We start from the raw sequence: 26,427 nt of genomic DNA, 5'->3' as shown, positions 1-26,427 counted from the left end.
TCTTTTTATTGCTGACCTTCATACCATTTCTATTACAACAGCTATTCAATTTAGTCAGAGAATCTTGCAGACTTGTAGTGGATTTATTTAGAAGTATAACATCATCCGCATAAAGCAAAGAGCTGACATTAACATCTCCAATTTTGATATCAGGTTTAATACCACTTTCCTTCATAATGTGATCCATATAGATAATGAATAACAGAGGGGATAACGTACATCCTTGTCTCACACCAGATTTAACATTAAACCATCTTCCTGTACTTCCTGCAATTCTAACTGCTGACTTACAACTCAAATAAAGACTAAGTATTGCTTGATATAATGCCCCATTGACACCATATAACTGCAGCGTATTGAATAGCTTCTCTCTTGGCACCTTGTCATATGCCTTTTCCAAATCGACAAAACTTAAATACAGATCTTTGTTATATTCCCATGCTTTCTCGACTATTTGTCGTAAAGTGAAGATCTGATCCTGACAGCCTCTATTTGGCCTGAATCCAGCTTGTTCTTCACCAAGCTTTTCTTCCACAATTCTTCTCAACCGTTTCTCAAGTATACTTGCATAGATCTTGCCAGGAACACTCAGTAGGGAAATACTTCTGTAATTCTCACATTCACTTTTATTTCCCTTTTTATATATGGGTACTATGAGAGCTCTACTCCAATCATCGGGAATTCGTCCCTCTGTCCAGGCTTTTTGAACTATGCAGTGCAGCCACTGTAAGACTTTTATACCACCATACTTCAGCATTTCTGGTCGAATATCATCTACTCCTGCTGCCTTTCCACATTTCAAGCCTTTATGACCAGCCTAACCTAATTAATTATGTTGTGTTAAACTGCCCAAGATTTGGGAAACTATTTCTTAGGCCTCCTGCCCAATAAGGCTAGCCAAAAGCATCCATAGAGAGCACCTCTTATAGGACTTTAGACTAAAAATAAAAGTGAATGAGTGTGAGAATTACCTAAAAATGCAGAATCTAGTCTCGCTAGTGAGAAAACATAATGGAAGACGAGTTAATAGTACAACATGCTGTTGAAGCGATAAAGGGATGCTTGTTTATTTATGTATACTAATGCCAAAAAGAAACAAGACCAAGAGGGAAGTTTTTGATGAAACCTTGACAAAAGTAGTGAAGAAGTTGGCTGTTAATGAACTCTTTTGATGGCAGTGATGAAACTTTGACGAAAGTTAAAGGCATTAGTGAGACTTGACTGACAGCAGTTAAGGTAGTGACAGGGACAGATCTGAGAAAATGTGAGAAGTATAGTATTTTCTGGTAATTAGAGAGAATATGACAGATAAAGAGGGTACTGTTGATAGCAGATGAATTGCAACCATAAAACGATGCGGAAGACATGAATTAGTAAAGTATCACAATGAATGCAAGTTAAGTTAATTATTATGAGGGATTTCAACTATAGAGGCATAAACTGAAGGAGAAATGACTAAACGATGATTATACAGCAGGAATGAAGAAAATGTAATTTATTCACCGACCAAGTGATGTATTTAGTTGACGGTCTTAGGTGTTGGACATTATTCATAACTTATTTTAATGGTATTACAACACCAAACAAAAATAAATTATAAAAGAATTATATAAATCAAGTGGATATTAAATCCAGCATTATTTCAAAGCCGAATGTAGAAACTATGAAAGTTTCATAAGAAATTTGACCAGAGAACTTACGGGAATACGCTTGCCAGCATTTACGAGTTGCCCTATTGCAGACCATATAGAAGACATGATCACTTGCCCAAGCGTCCATATATTCGCTTTTTATTGGTCCATTTTGATAAAGTTTCACTGGCCTGACAGTTGTTTTAAACTGGTTGGTTCTCCTCAAAGACCAGGCAGAAACCTTAAGAGAGCAAAATTATCATCATCATCATCAAATTCCTGCCATGTACCCTCAACGGGTGTACAGATATGATAGTACTACATGAAAAAAATTACAGCATTACTAACTTCCTATCTACAATTTTCCTCCAAATCAGTCTGTTACTTGTCAAGACTCCAACATTATCAGATCTTATATTTCTATCGTCTAAGGCACTTCGTACCGTATCAATCCACCTATATCTTGGTCTTCCTCTGGGTCGTTTTGCTGCCAACCTGGCAGAGAACACTTGCTTTGCTAATCTTTCCCCGCCCATTCTGTTTAAGTGACCATACCACCTGACATTAGCATTGTCAGCATCCGGGAATGCTAACGCATTCCTGGATGCTGACAATGTCAAGTTCTTTCCTAATATCCTCGTTTTTAATATATATTGCCATTGATGCCATCTGTTCACACCTCTAATCTTTCTCAAGACTCTCATATCTGCAGTCTCTAGTCTTTGGTCAAGTGTTTTACTTCTGATCCAGCTCTCAGATCCATTAAAACTGGTTTGAACACTGTCTTGTATACAGCTAATTTAGTGTTCCGACTAATTCCATATGAATTTATTCAATTGACTTTCCACCATACCAGCTTTGCTGATTCTGTTGTCTATTTCTATATTAATTTACTATCTTCAGTAAAAATCGTGCCTAAGTAGCTGAAATGAGAGCAAAATTATGTGGATATTAAATCCAGCATTATTTCAATGCCGAACGTATCAAAATGGACTAATATATATCAAATATCAAAATGGATGCATATGGATGATTTGTGTTCTAAATGGGCGGCGGTTGCTGATCTACTTGTTGCTGTCTTCGGACAGACAGCTATAATCTATTGCCCTCTCTTCAGGTCTTTTCCAAATAATAAAGATCATTAAGAGCCAACTTCTTCACTACTTAGAAGTCTACCAGTTAATAATGAACACCAGTATGGATTCTGCAACTCTAGATTCACAGCAGATCTCTTAGACTACATCCACTACTGGGCACATGCCATGAGATGGTCTGGAGAAGCATGCTGTTGTTCTTGATATTTCCAGAGAATTTGACTGTGTCTGGCATATACTCAATAAATTAAAATCATCAGATCTATCAAGCCGCTGGGTAGCCATCTTTTTCTCTGACCATTAATTGTGTGTCATGTCAGATGGTTTCCTCTCTTCAAGCTTTTACAGCAATGCAGCAGTGCCTCAAGTCTGTTCTATCACCTACTTTCTTCTTTCTAGACGTAAACAACCTTCTCTCATTGACCAATAATCTTATCTGATGATACTATACTCACTTTCAGTACAAATACAGTGCATAAAAAACACAAGGCATCCTTTTCTACTACTTTTCACCCATCCAACTGCTAAATGTACAAATCCCAAATCTTCCCTTAGATTCAACCAATCACACGTTTGGGATGGTGAGCCAACAAGCCATCTAAAAATTCTCAATGCTACAGAGGAAAGTGACTTGGCTGACAGCTGATCCCTTCCTCACTAACTCACTTCAACTAATTGTACAAATTGTTTGTTTCATCTCTATATCCTTTCTACAGGTACTTCCATGGACACTGCTTGAATGAACTGGCATCTGTCATTCCTCTTTATCATTTAGCCTGTTAAAAGACAGCTACCAACATCTCCTTACAGTCCAAATGCAAGCACGTTGCTGCTTCTCTTCTTTCTCTTTTATTCATTTATCCTACTCAATGGAACATGAGCCTCAATAGTGCAGTCAGTACAGACGAAGCCCTTTGTTCAGAAAGGCCTGGGTTCGATTCCCATCTGCAATGTGAGGAACCTTTATCTGGTCTCTTTCAACGAGAGGTGAGTCAGCTAGTCTCATATGGAGGTAAGGGGTGTTTTCACCCAGAAACTTAGGTTTTTCGTCCCCCAGAATAGGCAAACTGCCCTGTGAACATGTGCAAATTACAGTCAGGATACTTAAGACCCATCCATATGCCTGATTCATCAGCCATGCCAGTCCTGAGCCCGTATAAAATTAGGGAGAACTGAGATGATGCTGTACCTCCCCGTAAAAGTGGCTCACGGCCATTGTATCATCATGCGAAATAAATAAATAAAATGTAACAACTTCATAAAATGTTCCATAATAACAAAAACTTGCATAAAACAATAAACATCACACATTTTATGTAAACATCGAAAATAGTTTTAATATTATATATTAATGTTAATTTCTAGCATGTGGCGACTGTTTTTAATTGGTAAACCAACTCTTGTATGTATCTTGTATTCCAGTTCTTGATTTGCTTGTTGTTTCCACACACTGATGATGTACTCCTCTTTTCAGTACAAAATACTTGTACTTTCATTACAGTTCATTGCTGTGGTTATCATGTAATTTTGTTGTTTTATAGTTATGCTACGTGTACCTTTAAAGTTTTTTCCAAAAAAACTTAAAAGGTACCTTTCCAAGAAAAATTCCACCCTCACTTTCATCCTCAACATGACACTGGTATGCTACAGTTTAAAGAAAAATGACAGCAAAGCAAGCATATATATTTTAATTTCTTTTGTAGCATGCTTTTCTCCATTTTCAGGGGTTTTTCAGTCAATTTTCATCACCATTTTTCTATCTTTATATTTGCCTTCTATAGTTCTCCCAAAATCTCCTTGTGACTTTTGTTTAGCTACTTTTATGTATCACTTAGCTTTTGATATATTTTTCTCAAAGTGCATTTTTCAGAGACTTTCTATACAATTTGTTTTCTCAAGTCCACCATAGCATTCTTATTTTTCTAATTTTGAACAATCCCACCACATGCATCCCATCAATATTTGCTTCAGATTCTGCTTTCAAACTCTCTTTTGATTTTTCCTCAGTGATATTTGTATATTTGAGTCTGCAATTCATATTTGAAAAATATCGAACTTTAAACCTTTTTTTTGTTCATTTGCTTGTTTCGAAAAATGCATAAGTACCTCTTAGATTTATTTTGTTTGTATATATGCAAGTTATTCTTGAACTCTGAGCAAAACAAACTGCAATTATGTACTGCAGTAATTCTGCTCTGACTAGATGGAATTTAATAAAATTTTGTACACAAAAATATATGTCCATGTGGTTCTATTAGATTATTTTTCTGAAAAAAAAAATGGTAAAGTGATTCAAACAGCAAGTGCTTGTTTAACTAGTTAATGCCTTAGCCAGCTACTACAATATTTGATTGTGTTATGCCATCAAACACCTGTTTAATATTTAATAATATTAAATATTTAATATTTACCTTTGTTTTTTGTAAAAAAGAATTCCATTAATGAGCCTATCCTCATTTTCTTCTAGTTCGGTACCCACCAATTCCTAAAGAGTTGTTAAAGAGAAAAAAAAAAAATTAATCAGTTCACTTGTAATGTAATTTTTGAATTTTAAAAACATATAATAATAATAATATATGTATACAGTCATCCATTGACTTACATCAGGGTTCTGTTCCATCCGGCAGGACGTAAATCAATGCATTAAATCAACAGTTATAGGGGTTAGGGACTTAACCATAAGTATACTGTCATTTTAATTTTTAAATCTTATAAAACGGTACTATTACTGCCATTATAAAACAGGAGAATATTCATCCAAATCTTCCTCCATCATCACATCTTCGTTACCTTCCCTATATGAAGGACTAGGCTGCGGCTCTTCTGGTGTAACCTTTGTTTTTTTGATGAAAATGTCCAATGTGCTTTGCTTATTCCTCTTTTGCTTTTCATCATAAATTTGTTTATAGCAAACAAACGCATCATGTACTTTTCTTTCTACTAATAAATAGTGTTCAACATTGGGGTCCATGTCTTCAGCAATTTTGAGAACATCGCTAACTGCAGAGAACATTTATGCAAGATCCTTCACTGTGAATTGTTCAACTAACAATTCTTTTCCTCTTCCTTTTCTCGTTCTTCCTCTTCTGCAACACATTATTCCTCCAGTTCAACCAATTCTTTGTTAGTCAACTCTTCAGGGGCACTTTCTATGAGTTGAACTACATCGTCATCATTCACTTCGAGATTCAGATTGTTTGCTAGGCCCTTGAAAGAACCCTCTGATCCATTGGTTTGATCAATGAAGTAGTGTTTGGATGGGGAAACATGACCTTAATCTTGGGGAGAAGATCACCGATGTAAGGTGGATGACTTGGAGCATTATCTAGAATTAATAAAATTTTAAATTCTACATTTTCTTTCACACAACAGCTTTCCATTTCACTCGCACAACAGTTGATTAAGGCATCCTCAAACAATTTTTGAGTCATCCACAACTTCTTATTGTTCCAATAATAAACTGGAAAAGTATGCTTCCTAATGTTTTTGAAGGCTCGTGAGTTTCAGTTTATATCCAGCACATTACATCCTAACAGAATCATAATACAGTCTTTAAAAGCTTTGAAACCAGGCATAGATTTTAGCTTTTGATGGATGAATGTCTGCTAGGACATTTTTTTCCAAAACAAGGAGGTCTCATCCATATTAGATATTGCTGTTGCAAATAATTTTCTTCCGTAATAATTTTATCCAATTTCTCCACAAACTCCTTGGCAAGCTTCTCAGTGGCACTTGCAGATTCACCATATATTTTCATATTATGCAGCACAAAACTCTGCTTGAATCTCATGAACCAACTGGAAGAAGAATTGAATTCGTAGTCGTAATTGGGCCCTGCTTTCTCCTTCAACATGTTGAAGAGACTTGGTGCCTTAGCGGTTATGGTCATTATGCTAAGGGGCACGCGCTTTTGGTTCAGGTCCTCAATACATGATGCAAGTAGCTTTTCCATATCACCGATATAGCCTTGTCATTGCTTCGTCACTATTGTCAATTTAATGGAAGCAGATCATTTCACAGCCTCTACAATTTTATCCTTATTTTTCAAAATGATCGTCACTGTAGAATGAGACCATCCAAAGTCACGTGCAGGAGGTGGTCACATTGACGGGCTTACCAGCTTACTGCTGCTTTATAACTCAAAACTTCGTTTCAAGATCAATTGCTCGCCTCTTTTTCTGTGATTCTTCACTAGGTTTTTTTATTGGGCATGGAGTGGTCGTGTTATACAAAATATCGTGATGTTTATCACGATATTTTGTGCGACATGGTTATATTTAACGATAAATATATTGCTTATATTCAACATATTTAAAGATAAACACACAAATAACCTATTTCTCAAACACAAAATCAACAGAGGAAGTTGAAGACGTGCTGATTGCTGAGGGAGGTTGCCGCTGAATGCACTATTGCCAAAATAGAAACCATTTTACTTTACGCTCACTTGCGTCTTGTTCAAAAGTATAGTCAAAAAGGTTATTTATTCCCTTATCGGTCACAAACGTATCTTCGAATGGACATAACTCGAATAGACGTAAGTCAAGGGACTACTGTATGTATACATATATATATATATTAAGGATACCAAGCAATTTTACACACATGAAATATATATATATATATATATATACACACACACACACATGAAATATATATATACATATACATGGGATATATATGTATATATATATATCCATCCCATAAGTTTCGAGTTATTTCAATAATTCATAAAAATGAGAAAAATTGGTATATTAGAGTGCAGTTTGCATTTAAGTGAATCGCAAGAAGGGGGATTTTTTTTGGCAGGGAGAAAAGATTTACTTCAAATTTTCACCAACAGAGGGCACTGTAGCACATGCATCATTTGCAAATACATGCAAATGAGAGTTCTATAAAACACAGGGTGTACTGCTGACAGCTCATAATTAATGTGTGCCAGTCACTGAGGGTGAACAGGATTGTGTTTGTGAAAAGAAAAATTTGTGGCTGTGATGCTTACTTCTTTGGTGGATAAGATATTGTTAGTGAAGTTGTCTTACGTAAATGGGGAATCAGTAGCGGAAGTTTTACGAAAGTTTCGAACATAGAAAAGAATGAAGAAAGGTTGAGGTCCTATCACTCCTGTCAGAATAGAATCTCTAATACGATGTTTCAAGAAAACTGGAAATTTGTCAGATCGTCCTCAAACATGAAGACTGGTGTTATCCAAAGCCCGTACCAGTGTTGTGGTATCACAAATGAATGCCCTAGCGGCACAATTAACAAGCAGTGCACAGGAAGCTGCAAGAATCACAGGCATAGCGAAAATGTCACTATTGCCTTCTTGTGCATAATAACCACACCACCAAAGCAAGCATCATAGCAACAAAGTTTTCTTTTCACAAGAACAATTCTGTTTATCCCCAGTGACTAGGAATTTGCACGCATTCAATACGAGCTGTCAGCAGTACACCCTGCATTTTATAGAACTGTCATTTGCACGTATTTGCAAATGATGCATGTGGTACAGTGCCCTCCATCAGTGAAAATTTGAAGTCAATTTTTTTCTCCCTGCCAAAAAAAATCCCCCTTCTTGCAATTCACTTTCGTGCAAACCACACTCTAATATACCAATGAATATACTAATTTTTATGAATTATTGAATTTCTCGGAACTTATAGGAAACCCTGTATATATATATATATAAGCACATATACACACAACAAGAGGGGGGGGGGGGAGTACTGAAAAGTTCTGATAAACACCTAGGACAAAAATGATATTAAAGCAACTGGTATAAACACAAGAGGAAACATATCTTAAAACCCTTTAATCCCCATGTTTCATCAATTTTTAATAATTTGTTCTTTTTCTTTTAGGATATATAAGAGCTGCTTTAATGTAATTTTTGTTCTAGGTGTTTATCAGAACTTTTCAGCCACCCTTCATATATATTCTATATAACATGAGATAAATTTAATAAACTACATAAAGATTTATATTTCATAATATATATACGTCATCTCAAAGGAAGCAGAATGAGTTGGCTTCTAGCATTATTATTATTAAATGAGCTTCACATTTACATCACTTCAACTGAGTAATTGTCCTAAGGATATTACAGTTAGTGGTGTGGAGGGTGGGGGAATGAGTGTATATTTTTATGCTTTTCTCCCTCCACACGCTCCAAGTGATTAAAACTCTTAAATTCAAAATAAAACGTAAAACACCAAAACTAGACTCCAAATCCAGCTTGTGCACATTAGTGATTCTGCTAATTATAAAAAAAAAGTTATTTTATTACAGGATCGATCATATCCCAGGATATCTCATATGTAACCTAACTTCTAAATTAGAGACTTTCTACACAACTTTTCTAAAAGGATACCTTACTTAGATTTCCTCTTCAACATTGAATGAAACTTATTCATTCTATCTAGTGAGGATGCTAATAAACTTCGTTTGGAAATTTCACCCATCCTACTGAAATCCAAGCTTTCATCTACTACAAACATCACTTTAGCTAAAATGAAAGCATTACAATCCTTAAGACCCAACAGCCATCTCATTATCACTAAGTCTGACAAGGGGAATGCTACTGTTGTTATGGAATTTGGCTAATTATAAAAGAAAAGTTATTCTATTATTACAGGATCGATCAATGTACAAGAATTGGATTCCACTAAAAGGCAACTCAGAAAAACTGAACTCTTAGATGAAGTTATAAACCTCGATGGAAACAATAGAAAAACTTAGAATTATTTTGCTAGAATCCATAGGTTCTATGGTTTGCCCAAAATACATCAGAAAGCCATTCCTCTTCATCCAAATGTCGACTGCATACATTTACCTACTTACCAAAAAGCCAAATTTTGAGCACACCTACTGAAAGCTCAGATTGGCAACTGCCACTCATTTGTAAAAAAAATTCCTCTAATTTTCTAGTAAAAGTAAAAAATGTTTTTTTCCCCACAACCCACTGATATAATAGTTAGCTTTGATATAGAATTTCTCTTCACAAATATTCCTCTTGAGGATACACTACACTACTTTCAGAAGCATTTCCAGAGGATACAGTGAAACTATTTGACTTCGTTATGCACTCTGGATATTTTATTTGTCAAAATAAGGTTGAAGTCAAGTTGAAGGAACTGCAATGGGAAGGCCACTCCCCCCCCCCCCCTGCCACACACACACAATAACTTTTATTTAGAACATTTAGAAGGCATCCTTTTCTCATCCATACATCCTCAGCCTTCATTTTGTGTTTGCTACATAGACAATGTTTTTGCTACCTAGCACCATAATGAAAACACACTGCCTACTTTTTGATTGAATATAAACAATCTTCATCCATGAATTAAATTTACTATGGAAACGGGAAAAAAACAACAAATTCTCCTTTTCAGATATTCTACTCCTTCATTCCCCATCAGGTGAATTAATTACTTCCATTTATCGAAAACCTACTTTCAGCAGCTGCTACAATCAACAGCAATCAGCTCACCATCCATCACAGAAGACTGGAATTATAAAAACTTTATTGCGACGTGCTCATGCTATTTGTTATACACCTTAGCTATTACAGCACAAACTCTTAAACAGCAAACGATATATGAAATTCAATGACCTCTCGGAAATTACCATGCAACAGCTTTTTAATTCCTATAATCCTAGCTCAAATAACAAAGAGTACCATAAGTTCCAATTTCTTATATATCTGGCATTGCAGAACCCATTTCCAGAATTCTCAAGAAATACAATTTAGTGGCTATTTTTCTTCCTATCAACAAATTATTGCCATGGTTTCCATCTTCAAAAGATAAATGGTCTCATTTAGCTCTCCCTGGTGTCTACCAAGTTTCTTGTGACTGTCATCGTTCTTACTTTGGACAAACTGGATGCTCTGTAGAAAAGAAAATACAAGAGCACAAATCTTACATTAGCAACAGTAACTCTGAAAAAAAATAGCTTGGCACAGCATGGAATAGATACAGATTAACATCCATGGTCTGAAACACGCTTACTTTATTGGTGTTGGTATAATCTGAACACTTGTTTAAAGAAGGCACTGAGGCCTTAACTTTGCCGTCCGAACTTAAATTGGAATAACTACCTCTCTCTCTCTCTATCTATCTAAGATATGGGAAAGTCTTATTTTAATCACACATCAATAATTAATTTCTTTTTAATGAATTATCAATATTGCAATATTTCCTCAGTTAAATACCATTGCATTGTTTTATGTATAACATCATGTGGCTCCTACTTTTTCAAATCAATTGTTAGATCCTGAATTGACGAATCTTGCAAAGAAATCATTCATTCAGAATCTAACATACTAAACTTACTAACAAAGAGAAATACCTACACATCAGCTGAAATTAAAAGTGAAACTTCTTCACTTTATGTATAAAATTGTTATTTTTATCTTATGTTCCATGTACTTTAATCTTTTGATCATACTAAGATCGAATTAGAGAATGTTTTAAAGGAGGAATTTTGTTAATATTAATTTTAAGCCTCACTTAAGCTGTATAGAATAACTGTGAGTCACCAGATATTTACTAAGTAATAATTCTTAGAAGGTATACAACTACACGTGTCCAGGGTAACGCCGACGGCAGTAGCTTACACAGAATGTACGTCGACGCATATTCCGTGAATCCAAGAGCATAACAGAGTCGGGAAAGCAAGGGATGAACCCAAGGGGTGAAAAGATATAGGTCGTGTGCAAAAGGGACTCTGAAAAAGGGGGCAGTCTAACAAAGAATATAAGGGGACGAGCGCTGTATCGGAAAGCTCTCTTGTCGTATCGCTTTTCCTGCTTTGTGGTTCAGAAGGTAGCGGGTAGTTCGCATAAGGGGGAATGAAGCGTCTGTGCTAAGATAAGATGTCAGACAGCGAGCTTTCTTGAGAATGGAGTAGAATTCTACGCAGAGCTGAAGGTAAAATTTCCAGTCCTAGCAGAGCCAAGCCATCGCTGAAAAGTCCCATCGAAATGTATCCTGAAATACAGAGATTCGAGTCCGTTTTCGGCAGAAATCATGAAGATAGCATAACCCCTACATTGGCGTAAGAACAGCAAATAGACAAGAAGTAACCAGACGTACAAGTGGTGCTGAAAGACACGGGAAAAAGTTCGGTAAAGTAAAATTACTCTATTTTGTGTATAATATTCCTTAGAAGAGAGAAGATTATTTGCAAATGTAAATTAAGAACATTTTCTAAAGAACTTTGTGGACAGTCTCTAATTAGGAAGTTAACCTCCTTTGAGAGTAAGAAGAATTGTTTGGAAGAGAGCTTTGTGTTGTATGTGATTGAGTTAACTTAACAAGATTAGAATAGTGGATTTATAGTAACTGAGTATCATAAGAATGTTACTCAGTTACTATAAATCCACTATTACTATAAATCCACATAGGAAATTTGACTTAACTTCATATCATTTGCAATCTATCCCAGTTTTCAATTACTGTGTTTTACGATGTTTCTTAACCTTTGATTTAATTTAGAGTATGTTAACCTCTTAACTCGAGTCTTTTCGTTTAGTATTGAGTCAAATTAAGTGTATGAATTTTTTGTGTATTCTGTTTAGATATTCCAATAAACATGTCATATTTACCTAAACCTGAGTCATGCCTGATTACGATTCCAAACTACCACTTATAAAAATAGAACCTATTTTGGCGGGAAGGAATTAAATAGTGTATATAATCATAGATTTAGGTCACGACTGCAATAATCTGAATCTATACAACAGTGTCAAAGTAGATCACTGTGTAAGAACGCCTCAGAATCTAGTATTGTCTCCCTGAGTAAGGATCTTTTCTACTATAGGATACTGGCTGGCACAGCATAAAATAAATTTGCCTGTATCCGAAGAGGAAACAATCCTAGAGATAAGTATATTAGGCCCGATATCTGAAGAAGTAAAATAGCGATAGGAAGATAGAATAGGAAGATATAAAGCAGTAAAATAAATAAGAAAGCGTTTCATCAAGTAACAAAATAATTAAGTATAAATCACATAAATAATCACATTATTAGTGGTGACAATAGTTAATTACAAAGTAGCATGTGAACAATGGACACCACTAATAATGGCCTTGTAATATTATCTACTCTTTTAATTATTATCTATTCATTATATTCTGATATTATTATTGATTTATTTATTATTAAAACCTTCGAACTGCACCTTTATATTCCTCTCCCTATCAATCGTAATACCAAGTTTGTAGTCATTGCTTGAGCTAGTTCAATCATTCTTAATCCTCTCTGACTATAATTTACTTTCCCCCTTTCTCAAGGTCGTAAGTATGCTATTTTTCACGTGTACGTAGTCTAGATTCAGGAAGTGCTTCGGGCTGGAACCAATTCCCTTGTCTATCTTGCTGACTTTCTCTTGCACTGATCTTTAAAAATTTATTTGTTTTTTCAACTGTGCCATTAAAGATCGCATAGAGGAATTGTATGTTTTTCCCGTACATGGAAGAGAAACATCTAGCTCAATACAGAAATATCTCTAAAGTTTAATTCTAATTCAAGCAACGTTTAAAACTTAAAATCAGTCAGTAGTGGCTATTCTATCTTCAGGACACACATGTTCTATGTTTTATAAGACAGTCCATTGGCAAGGCAGAATCAGGCAAACTATTAACAAACAAAACTGTTTATTCATTCTAAATCAAGGTAATTACACAGATTAAATCTACACATATCAAAATATCTATCTCTGATTAGCTCAGCTAAATAACAATGGAAACAAAGTAAAGCGCATGTCTGGTTCTCCACTCAATTGGATTAGCATTTCTCGCTTAAGCCTTTTGATATAAAACAATATACATGCTTATAACAATTCGACACGTGGATAGACATATATACACTCTAATGTAACTTAACTCAGGCTAAAACAGAATTAGGCATAACTAAACTTTACAATCGATTTCCCCTTCATCACATAACGTTAGCAAATTTCTCTGAACTCTGTAAACAATTAGTTCACCATTAATTAGAAGTACGGCTTTCCGACTTTACAAATGTTCTTTGCACTAACTAACTATGGGATAGGCATTCTTAGCCTCAATTTTCACAATCTAGGAAAATTCTAGAAAATTCTTACTTGCAACTTTGTCAGCAAGTTCAGTACACTTGATCCTAGAGATCACGACCACGTTCCTCTTCCTTCCAGTGAAAAACCACATTCGGGCACTAGTTCTCGGCAACGATGATACAGCATACTCAGAGATCATCTAGAAACTTCACAGTGGGACTTCTGGAATAGACGGTCACTGCTGTTATGAACCTCCTATCATCGTCAGACTTCTTCTGGCAGGCCATGACTCCCCCGTCCTTGGAACGGCTGGATACAGGAACCCCTTAGAAACTCGACCGGAAGAGAGAGCCAGGAACAGAGTGGTTTGGCCCTCGATTTCTCCCTTTTATCCTATTCTCTCGACCTTGGAACTTCCTGAGATTAAACCACCTGGATATTCTTGGAGGGTTTTTTTTTTTTTCTCCACCACCCTGCTGCCGTGGAGTTTTGGCGAAAAAACCCTATACCCCATTGACCTTCGCGATTTTTGAAGCCCCAGGTCAAGATGTCTATCCTGTCTGAGCTATATCTTTGTTTGTACAATTTCAGTGGTTCTTAAATATTTTAACAACTTACTCTAATATTTTAACAGATTTAATACAGCAAAAGAATTTTGAGGTAAACATTAATTCAATTACAAGTATTTTGTATAATTTGTTATTTCCAAGTAAAATCGATATAGAAAAATTTTGTGCTAATTTTTCTTCATACAAGATTTTACAAAGGCTTACTCTCTCTAAAAAAAAATTTTTTTTTTCAAAAAAAATTTTTTTTAACCTCTTGCCTGCATATTTTCTGGAGAAGATCTGACTCCAATCTCATCCTTTTAGTTTTTTCTTGGCCTCCCATTGTACCTCGTTTTATATACATGCTTTACTCTCATGACTAAATCTATTCCCCATGCTATCTTTTAAGGCCTTGAACATAAATAATATTCCATTAAACTGACTCATAAAGCATGCACCATCTGTTAGTAAGTGTGCGGCATTTGTAGCAATAACTAAGCTCCATTCTAACAATCAGACATGAGGATACTGGCATAATTAAACCTTGGCCGGGTTTGTATATCAACCCCATTTCTTCTCTGCCTGTTCCACCTCAGTTGGTTATGGGAACTTCTGGATCTTCTAGGTCTCTCAATTAAGTTTACTTCGATTGTTTGCTGATTTCCTTCACTAAAAGATCTCCCGTTTCACTCTGGTCATTCACTAGCTTGACGTTTGATATATAGTAGGCCTCTGAGCGAATGTCCCCTTCAGATGCTGAACATATTGGAAAATCAGTATGGTTATTTTGACATTCTTCATTATCCCTTTCAGTAAGTTCAGTAGGTTTGACCTTATTGTCATTCGTTGTATTCTCTCCTCACATGGTTTCTCAACTCTATCCTTAAAAACATGGTTCCCTTTTCCTAACCGTTTATTTCCCATTAGGAACATCTCATCTCTAGAAAAATCGCAAGAGAATTTGTACCTCTCTAGAAAGTTAGTTCTTAAAATAATTTGTACGCTCGAGCGAGATGTCCTAGGGAGGATCAATAACGCTTGCCAAGCACACAAATTAATCTCTGATTAAGTGTATTTTACCTTTCACTTTCCTTGTTGCATATATCTCGGATGTTGAAATTCCCGATAATCTAATCGGTCTCTTTAGTTTAGAAATACCCCTCCATACATGGTATTTTATTCCTTGAAAATAATTTCCAAATATGACAGAGGCCTGGGAACCAGTATCTAGCAAAATGTCGCAAGATAATCCTTGTATCTTTCCCTTTATGATCATTTTAGACTTCCTTGGGTATTCTCGATTCCTGCTTTCTCTTCTCCATGATTTGTTTGCTAACCATGAGGAGTATGTACAGGATTTGACTCATATCTAACATTTCCGTCGGAGGGTCTCTTATTTCTAAAACAGTTGCGAGCCATTGCCCATATTTGTTACAAACAAAACATTTGGGAGGCTCCCTTCTGTTCCCTGCCTCATTACTCTTCTCTATTTGAGGTGGAGTTAATTCAGAGGTCCTTGTTGTCATTGCCTCCAACTGCTGTATAACTGCATCAAGTCGGTCCATCATAGGCTGTTTTAGCCTTACTACCTCCTGTCATATTATTGTATGTAATTCCTCCATGGGTCCTATCTCCTTCAGGATGGTTATCTCACTGTCAGTAATTTGTTTAATGCTGACCAAATTTTCTTATTCCCCCTCTTTTTCTTTACGATCTTTAATTGACTTTCCCTTACCCATGATTGAGTTCTTTTCACTCTTACCTTCACAAGAGGAATCATTTGCCCTTTTAATCATATTAATTTGGACGAATGTCTCCAAGCGTCTCTTCTTTCTCCTTCACAGTGAAGTAACATTCCTCAAGATTTGTGATCCTCTTTTTGCAAGCAGTCTCCTTCAGTTCTTCCTTGACTCCTAATCTAAACTAGTGGAATACCGCCCAGTCAAGGTGAGGTTTATCCTCCTTGGAGATGCTTACTACTGACCATTGCAAACAATAGACTGTTTGCAATGGTCAGTAGTCTATTGTAAAAATCTGTCACACTTTCTTACAGCCTGAAATATATAGCCTTAAATAAACAGTATTACCTGTTCCTTGTGTTTTTTCATATTAATTGAAGAAACCTCCCACCATGGCATAAGTATCTCTTAAACAACAATTCTAAATTACCCTTTTTTAAACTCATTTAACCCATTAAGAGATTGAGTCATCACTCCTGTAACCAAAATAAAAATCTTTAATTTATAAAAAAACACAAATCTATACATCATCAAATCAACTACTACACAAGTGACAGTATATTTTCTTCAAATCACAATAAAACACTACAGCTATATGACTTCTTGACAATCACATAAACCAACAGATATTGTCCTATATGGACAAATCTCCTGTAGCCTTAGTCTCTTGCCTCCTACAGATCCTTTATTCTTTTTTTTTTTTTTTGAGTTCATACAAGAGAAAGACTAACACTAAAGAAAAATGCTTTCTATGTGATAGCATAAGTCACAAATTCTTCTTGCATCCTAAAATCAAAGAATGCTGAAGAAACATAACTCCACTCAAGCAAGGAATATTAAAGCAAATGTCAGTTGAATTTTAAAGTTATGCAGGTGCAACTCCTCTATCAGGATTATCTTGAATGGATAGAAATGCAAAATCTAATCTTCTGTAGAATTTTCCAGACAGTTGTGTAAGGCACATTCATGTGTCTTGATACAGCACATGTACTACAGGAACCAATGCAGTTATTCATGGCCTACTCCACAATAGCTGTAGCAACTTCACTCACTTGTTGTAAACTGAATGGTTTATTACCTCTGCCAGATCTAAGTCTCAATGGTCCCTTTACTTCAAAATGACTAATCATTTGTCACAGATCAAATGGAAAAAGTGAACCTCATCAACATTTGTTCAGGTGACAAAATTCACAGAATGCAGCAAGAGCATAGCAATTGTTGTAGTACAGCTTCATGAACAAAGCACGTTGGAGCAAGGTTAGTGGCATCATTGTGGATAGTATTAACAACCGAAATGAAGGGGAAAATCCTTTGTCCATCTTTTTAAACCCTCCAGGCACATACCAAGTTGCGTGATATGCAAATTCCATACATTTGGACTTAATGCCCCTGGTGGTGAATTTTGGAACTATTTTTTTTCTCAGATATCGCTTTTGCATGGTGCACAATGTATTTGTGCAAAGTTTCACAGCATTTTGATCACTGGATGACACTGCACAAGGGCTTTCTGATCATCCTGTATAATAAGACCTGGGAATAACGGATCGCATAACTGAAACTACCAATTAATATGGTGATGATTTATGATGTTAATTGCACAAGCTTCGGGATTTTAGGCAGAGGGACCCATTCGAAAAATTTGTTACAGTCTCCCTTAGACACCACTCCTCAGCACTCTGCTAGAGGAAACTCCATCAATGGGCCCGCTACCCGTTTGGGGAGGTGTTTATATGGGCAGCGCAAAGAAATGGTTCTGCAAAAGGACGGAAATGGCTTTAGGCAACTGGAACATCTTCTCTCTGACAGGGAAGGAGTTGGAACTGGTGGAGGAAGCCAAGCGCTACCGGCTAGACTTAGTCGGACGTTCTTCGACCAAGAGGTGAGGCTCTGGAAGGGGTGGAAGCTCCACTACTCTGGTGTGAGCCCGACAATGTCTGTTCAGGCGGGTGTGAGGATACTCACAAGCCCCCAGCTGTCAGACTGTGTTGCTGAGTGGATCCCATTGGGGGGACAGGTATGTGTATTAAGGCTTCAGATAAAAAACCATGATTTGGCTGTGGTGCAAGCCTATGAACCTAATCTGGAGTCAGAATACTCTGCCTTCCTAGAGGAAGTGGATGCTGCTTTTGACAGGGTGGAAGACATGGAATCAGTCCTGCTAATGGGTGACTTCAATGCACATGTTGGAACAGATGACCAGAAATGGTGGGGTGTGGTTGGGAGGAACGGCACCCCTGACCTTAATGCGAATGGGTTGAAATTATTAGGCTTCTGCTGTACTAACAGCATGTCCATAATGAATACCTTCTTCCAGCACTGAAGTCCATAAGTATACCTGGTACAAAGGTCTCTGATTGACTTCTTTATAGCCTCAGCAGACCTATTTTCCTCAGTGTTGGATGTTCGTGTGAGAAGAGGGGCAGAACTGTCAACTGACCACCACCTTGTTGTGTGCACTCTACGACTTCAGAAACCAGATGCTACCATCAATGCTGGTAGGCCTAAGCAGATATACCACGTGAAATGAGAGGCACTGGAAAACAAGGCTGTGAGGAAGAATTTTGCAGATGACATTTCCTCCAGGTTCAAAGAGATTCCCAAACATACTGCAGATGTTGAGGAGGAGTGGGAGCTGTTCAGAACTGCTGTCACTGCCTCTGCACTCTCATGCTGTGGCAGAAAACGGCTCGGCGTCAACGGGCAGTGAGAAAAGGACACCTTGGTGGAACCAAGAAGTCCAAAAAACTGTCCAGACAAAAAAGGAGTCCTACCTAACATGGCTTAGGGTCAGGTCACCTGAGATGCGTTTGCGGTATGCTGAGGCACGAAAAGCTGTTGCTGAGGCAGTAAAGACAGCAAAGCAGAATGCTTGGGAATCCTTTGGAGAAAAATTAGACTCATCCTATGCAAATGCAAACAAAGTATTCTGGCAGACCATCCGCCGCCTTCGAGGGAAGAAATCATGCACAGCAAGGGCAATTAAGGCCTCTGATGGTGCACTTTTAACAACCGAGAAGGATATCCTCCACAGATGGAGGGAATACTTTGAGAGCCTTCTTAATCCGGGTGGTCCAGCAGTTGTGGACATCCAAGAAGTGCAGATCGGGGCAATGACTAGTCTCACAGCAGAAGAGGTCCATTTAGCAATAAAATCGCTAAAATCGGGCAAGGCTGCTGGCGATGATGAAATTCGGCCCGAAATACTAAAAGCCTTAAATCGAGATGGTGTTCTCTGGCTGACTCGAGTGTGTCAGGCTGCTTGGATATCTGGGCGAGCACCAAAACAATGGCGGACAGGCATAATAATACCAGTCTTCAAGAAGGGAGATTGCAGTAACTATCGTGCCATCTCTCTGCTCAGCCTGCCTGGGAAAGTGTATGCTAGGTGCTTGGAAAGACGGTGCAGGAGCATAGTTGAGTCAAAGTTCCAGGAAGAACAATGTGGCTTTCGTCCTGGTAGAAGCACAACTGACCAAATCTTCACTTTAAGGCAGGTCTTTGAGACATCTTGGGAATATGCCAAGAATGTCTACACGTTTTGTGGACTTGGAGAAGACATATGAATGGGTTCCTCGGGATAAGCTATGGCAAGTAGTATAGGAGTATGGAGTGGATGGCCAACTATTAGCTGCCATCAAGTCCCTGTATGAATGCCCAGAGTTTTGTGTCAGGGTAAACAGCACAAAGTCTGAACCTTTCACAGGCTCCGTTGGCCTCCGCCAAGGGTGTGTTCTGTCACCCGCTCCTTTTCATAATATTTATGGACTGGATTGATAGGCACAGCCGAGGCAGTGAGTGTGTCAGAAATGGAAGATGTAGCACTGGACGTCTGCTTTTTGCAGATGACCTAGTTCTGCTTAGCTCTTCCACAGACCTCCAGTGGACCCTGGATAGGTTTGTAGCTGTTTGTGCAGATGCCAGAATGAAGATCAGTGTGGCCAAAACTGAAACATTTGTGGTCTCAAGACAACCATCCCAGTGCACTCTACATGCAATGAGATGTTGTCTTGATTAAATACCTTGGGTCCATATTCACAAATGATGGAAAATGGGACGTAGAGCTAGATACTCGAATTGGCTTAGCAAGCTCAATATTGCGGGAGCTTGGCCGTTTGGTAGTATTAAAGCGGGAGTTAAGCCAGAAGGCAAAGCTGGCTGTCTTCAATACAGTCTATGTCTCCATCCTCACCTATGGTCATGAGAGTTGGATAATGACCGAAAGAATGCAGACACGAATTCAAGCGGCTGAAATGAGGTTCCTTCGAGGGGTTGCGGGGCTGACAAGACTCGACAGAGTCAGAAGTTCTGCAATTCGGGAAACCCTCAATACTCGACCGCTGCTTCTCCGTGTTGAGAGATCACAGTTACGTTGGTACGGGCACTTGGTCAAAATGCCACAAGAGAGGCTCCCTCAGCAGGCCCTCTTTGCCAAGCCAGAGGGTGGGAGGCCACGTGGAAGGCCAAGGACTCGCTGGATAGATTATATTCAAAACCTTGGATGGACACATTTGGGAATCCCACTAGAACACCTGAGTTTGGTGGCAGAGGATCAATCTATGAGACACATCATCACTTAATATGAAAGACAGAAGTAAAAAGTAAGCATATAAAATTTAGCGGTATTGCAAAGTGTGCTATAAGCATTATATGTACATATCAAACACATAATTAAATGAAGAAAGTTGTTAAATGTTAAAGTGAAAAGTTTATTATTCAAAGAAACTCATTCCATATGGAATACTTTTTCAATAGCTTAATCTAACATTTAGGTCTAATGTTGCCATCAGAGTGTTTTTCCATGTCTCTCATAGATTGCATGTTGAGTCAAGTGCTCACCAAGCTGTACTGTCTTTCAATACCACATTCATCCACCATGCTCAGGGTCTTCCTGTGGGTCTTCTCTTGTCGGTATTATCAGTAAGTACTTCTTTGAAAAACTAGTCATCTTGAGTGAAAAATTTTATGTAAACTTATGTAAAGAAATGCACATACTGAATAAAACTATTTTAACTAAAAAAAGAAAAAATAAAGATGCTAGTCAACCAGTGCCGTAGACTCACCAATGCAATGTGTATATAAATGTTTATTTCATTTATGGATTCTGAATGGGAATGCAGGAAATGGATGAAGAGTACAGAAGTTAGCTTCACCAATGATCATTACCCGTGAGTTCTATTTGTAAGGATACACTTTACTCACAAGACATGGGATCATTCACCACAAGTACTAAGGAGCATAATATACAGCAATGTATTTATGACTAAGCAGAGTTACTGTGAAGAAACTTGGCACGTTTCTCATTACATGTGTGCAATTCAAATGCATGCTCAGGGAGAATACTAAGACTCTTGTAAATCAAACTCATCTTTATTCTCTACTGAAGAGTTACTATCAAAAGAAATAAATTATATTAAAAACACCTTTCTTGCTAACAGCTTCTCTGAGTCTTATATCATCAAGGTAATTAAATAATCTTCATGAAGAACAAAGTTTATCATTGCATTCAGTTTGCTCTTAAAATAGAAAAAGATCGTTATATTGCATTTTTAGATCTCCACTTCTTTGTCAACCAGACATAGCCTACACTTCTCCACTTTTAGAAAGAAAATAAACTATAGATTTTACATTCATGCTCATGCACATCATTCTCCTTGTAAAAATGTGCAAAATCTATCACCATTAAGATTCTTGTACTTAGACTCACTCTTTATACTTTACTGAAAAGTTGCTATCATATAAAATAAATTATTAAGACATTATTCCATTATTAAGACATTATTATTAAGAAATTATTCCTGGCTAAAAGCTTCACCAAGTCTTAGATCAATAATGTCATTAAATGTAAGACTTCTTCTTCTTTACCTTCCTCCCAAGAAGTGGTTCACTGCATTATCATCATTCCTTATAAGGCATTTCTGAAAGAATAGCCAAATTATTTAGATCTGCTGGTCTTTGGATATCCTTTCACTTTATTAACAAGTGTTCCTTCTTTTTAGGCTCTTCAAACAAAAAACTTCTGCCTTTAGCCTACCCTGGTGTTTATTAAATTCCTTACAATTGTGAAAGTTATCAGACTTTTCTCAAACTGGTAGATCTCCAATAAAATGTTTTATAATCATGTTTCATCACAGCTGTTTTCTGTGATAAAAGATGATTATGTTAACTTCCATGAGCCAGAGCCAGATCTGGATTTACAGGATGTCATCTCCAGAAAACACTGAGTCCTCTGGAATAAGACTGAAATCCCTTACAAAAGCATAAGAACACTTATATAAAGAAACTTGTGAGGTGAGAACATGTATCTCTGACCAAATCCAAACAAAAATGATGAACTGAAGTTATTTCTCTTATGGGATATAGTTCTTTTCCATACATCCCACCATGTGCAACAGTGTTTTTTTTTTTTTTTTTTTAAATAATATGGCTACAGTTTTAAAATGATGTTACGACCTTAATGTATTTTAGACCATGCCATTCTGTGTTATTTGCATGTAGCTTACATACATATTTTCATTGTAGAGTTGTTGCTTCTGCCTGTTTAATTTAAAATTCATACTGTAGATGCTTTTGATACTAGAGCATCCATAGCAAAAATATTATGATAAATGATATTATCATGTAAGTCATTCCACTGTTATTATTTATTTAGTTATGTCGTCTTACATTTCTATCCATAGTATTATTTCTGCCTATAGAATATTGTACGAGTACTATGATGGGGGAAGGGAGGGAAATAAGGGTTAGATAAGTAGAAACCTTATTCTAGAAACCAAACATAAACTTCAACCCATTTCAAGCCTCCAATAAGTATGACAGTGTCTCACAAAGGGAAATAAATTCCATCCTTCATAAACCATATAATCCTCTAACAATTCTCACCATTCCATTACAAGTGACTCCCAATGCTGCTTTTTAGTGAATGTGTAGTACGATCTTATTGATGACCAACTCATGAATCATTTGTTCCAGATAGAGATCATTAACAGTAGATTCTTCCTCCCTGAATTTCCCACAGCATGTGCTACATCTTTTTTTAGAAAACATTTTCCTTGATATTGGATTAAATATGCTAAACAAGACAACATTCCAGTTCATTTAACTGCCATGTCACAGAATACTTGAATTGGAACTAAGGAACGGAATGGTCATGGAGGTCTGCATGCCTGACCATCTAATTTTTTCAAACTTATACCCCTTTATTTCTACTTGTGCAGTACACAGACTTGGTGTATCGTATCATGAGAAACTGCAGACATGAAACCTACATCCTCGCATCAAATTTACACTAGAAAAGAAATCATCACAAAGTATTTCCTTCCTCAACATACACATCCAATGTAATCAAGATGGTTCCATTTCCACTTCGGCCTATCGAAAACCAACTTTTTCAGGTCGTACATGTATACATCAGCTGATGTATATCTACAATACATCAGCTGACCATCCATCTCAAAAATACAGCATCATAAAATCTTGTATCCAAAGCGCACAAATTTTGTTCCTCTGAAGAATCTTTAAAACAAGAATTGGAAATTATTAAAGATACAGCCTCACTAAATGGATTTAATCCAATAACAACTCAAAAAATTATTAGCCACCCTCCGAAACATCAACTTAGACAAGAAGAAGCCACAGGACTCCTATACCATATATCAAAGGCATCTCGAACGTTTGTCAAAAATTTTGAAGCAATACAATCTCTCTGCTACCAATAAACCAAATTCACAATTTGTTACCTTCTCCAAAAGACTCTCACCACTGATGCTACCTGGTGTATACGAAGTGCCATGTTCTTGTAACTTGTCATACTATGGAGAAACAGGAAGATCTGTAGATAAACGCATCTCTGAACATCAAGACCAAGACCACACCTTCTTATCAAACCTCACAAATCTGGTCTCACACAACATGGTGTTGAAAATGCCAACCACAGAATCCAATGGCACCACACCAAGCTACTACATCGATCCATATATAAACATGAGTGTTTGTATAAAGAAAGTGCTGAAGCCTTACAGCACAGACCCAATCTTAACCATGAGACTGTCTCACTACTCCAAAAGTTTGAGAAATTGTTATCCTCAACTGTATAAAATAAATTTATCAGTTTTAATTTAATTTAATTATTGCCCAATAGTATTTAGTCCTTAAACATGCTACTATATACATAGAGAGATTCCAACGTATGTGCACTAATGTGTTTTTGATTGTAATTCCAATTGTTGTTTATAACTGTGCTGATGATGTCTTATGATACTTAAGACAAAATATTTACATATTATTAAAAGTTAATTACTGTGACATATGTGAATTTATACAAGTACAGTGAATTTCACAAGTACAGCCACTCTGGTCTTGCAGACCATGCCCTGGATACACACCACAGAATACGATGGAAGAAAGCTACAGTAATACACCGTAGCAAATACAAATTCGAAAGACTATTTATGGAATCAGCCTCAGCCCTAAGAAACTCCCCAAACCTCAACAAATTTGGTTGTATGCGACTGCCTCAAATTTGGGAGGCATACATCAGCAGACCTTCAGCCCAACGGCCAAGAACACCTACTTAGCCCGGTAGAGGGCACCATCAGGACTTCTAGGAGAACGATAGCTTCATACCTTCATTCTCAGTTACTGTGTTGTAGTGCCTGCGTGCACGTACCTTTTTGTAAGTTCCTTTTGAAAATGGCAATGTGACGTTGCCGAAATATCGGAAATATTTATTAAAGTATAATTTAATTTATATTCGGATCTACATTGTTCAATTCATTAAGTGATTTAGAAATGTGAATTTAAAGTTATGAATACTCCATAGATTTCTCTATATAAGGAACATTATACAGTTATGAAAGCAAACAAAAATGTGCCAATTTAAAACAAGTTCAATTATCCATGTATGGCCAATACAGCATGTCATTTCACACAGTAAGCCACATAATTATATATGCTATATTACAGTTCAGATTAAATATAAATATAATATACTGTTCTAATAAAATCAAAGTTAAAATAATTTCAATCTGTATATTTCTTTGAATTTCTCTTTTTCTAAAAAAAAAAAGGGCCATCAAAGATTAGCAATTTTGCATGGGTTATAAATATTTTATGTAATTCAACATGAAGTACACTTCTCATGCTAGTTTTCTGGTGAATACTTTCTTAGGACATGTTACAGAGAGGTAAAACTGTATAATGTGATTCTCATCTAACATTACCTTATGACTGGCATTACATGGAGATGAAGTGGTTATCCATAATAAAATTAAACCAGTATACTCAAACAGACTGCTCATCAAGTTTTAAAATTTTAGCATGATAGAAAATTAAGTCAATGTATTATCTAGAAGGGTGCTATAGAAGATAACTGAAACCAGAAATTATTAACTAGTAAATAAAATTCTAATATACCTTTGATTTCAAATGAGATGTTCCTGATATAAGAACCCAAAGATCTTTAGCAGACCTAAAAGAAATGAATTACATCAAATGAATACTGCATTTTATTATTATTTATTTTATTTTTTTTTTAAATTCTTTTTGAAAATTTTGAAAAATTATTTTTTGAAAATTCATGAAAATTCTTCAATTTTCATGAAACTTATGCAACGATTTCTTATATTATATTATTGTTTGTCATCTCCAGGGAGTCCAAAGACTCATTGAGGGAGGGCATCCACTCTACGACTTTACTTCCACCACTCACAATCCACCAGCTGACTGCAACTACATCAACGCTATCTACCGCCGACCACCACTAGTATTTCCACAGACAATCACAAACATCCATGCCCACAGCGGGATTTGAACCCGCAGCCTCTTGACTGGAGAGCGGACACGCTAACCACTCAGCCAGCTAGGCTGGCGTAATTGATGTAATTCAACATGAAGTACACTTCTCATGTTTTCTGGTGAATACTTTTTTAGGACATGTTACAGACAGGTGAAACTGTATAATGAGATTCTCATCTTCTAACATTACCTTATGACTGGCATTACATGGAGATGGAGTGATTATCCATAATAAAATTAAACCAGTATACTCAAAGAGACTGCTCATCAAGTTTTAAAATTTTAGTATGATATAAAATATGCTTTATATATGTGCTTATATGCTTTAGACTATAAATAAAGAAATATTTAACAGCAAATTCATTCTATTCTGTGAACAGGCCAATACATCATCATTCTCATAACACATCGAACTTCAAACCTGAAGGTAAAATACAATGAATATATTAAGCAAACCATTAATTGTAAATCAGCTGACAAAGTTAGGATAAATATTGAAAGTTTTTCCCACTTGGTTATGCTATGAATTAAAGATGTCAAGAAAGTATATTCTTGGTTTCATCCTTTATCCAAGTGTAAGCAAAC

General features: G+C 36.5%; 1 protein-coding gene across 1 annotated transcript in view; it reads right to left on the bottom strand.

The window, feature by feature from the left end:
- LOC150098437 (nucleoporin NUP188-like) overlaps positions 1-26,427 on the bottom strand; it is a 197,558-nt gene that overhangs the window by 157,172 nt on the left and 13,959 nt on the right. The window contains exons 2-3 of the mRNA XM_090405211.1: positions 25,462-25,516; positions 5,137-5,210 (exon numbers count right to left, since the gene is read on the bottom strand). Of these exons, the coding sequence (XP_090261337.1) occupies positions 5,137-5,210; positions 25,462-25,516 (129 nt within the window). The remainder of the gene's footprint in view (positions 1-5,136; positions 5,211-25,461; positions 25,517-26,427) is intronic.

The sequence above is a fragment of the Typopeltis vanoorti genome, chromosome 15 (genome assembly GCF_054136105.1).
Source record: "Typopeltis vanoorti isolate ZY-2024b chromosome 15, IOZ_Tvanoo_1.0, whole genome shotgun sequence".
NCBI lineage: Eukaryota > Metazoa > Arthropoda > Arachnida > Uropygi > Thelyphonidae > Typopeltis > Typopeltis vanoorti.
The sequence above is the reverse complement of the archived record's forward strand: the minus strand, read 5'-3'. Positions and strand labels throughout refer to the sequence as shown.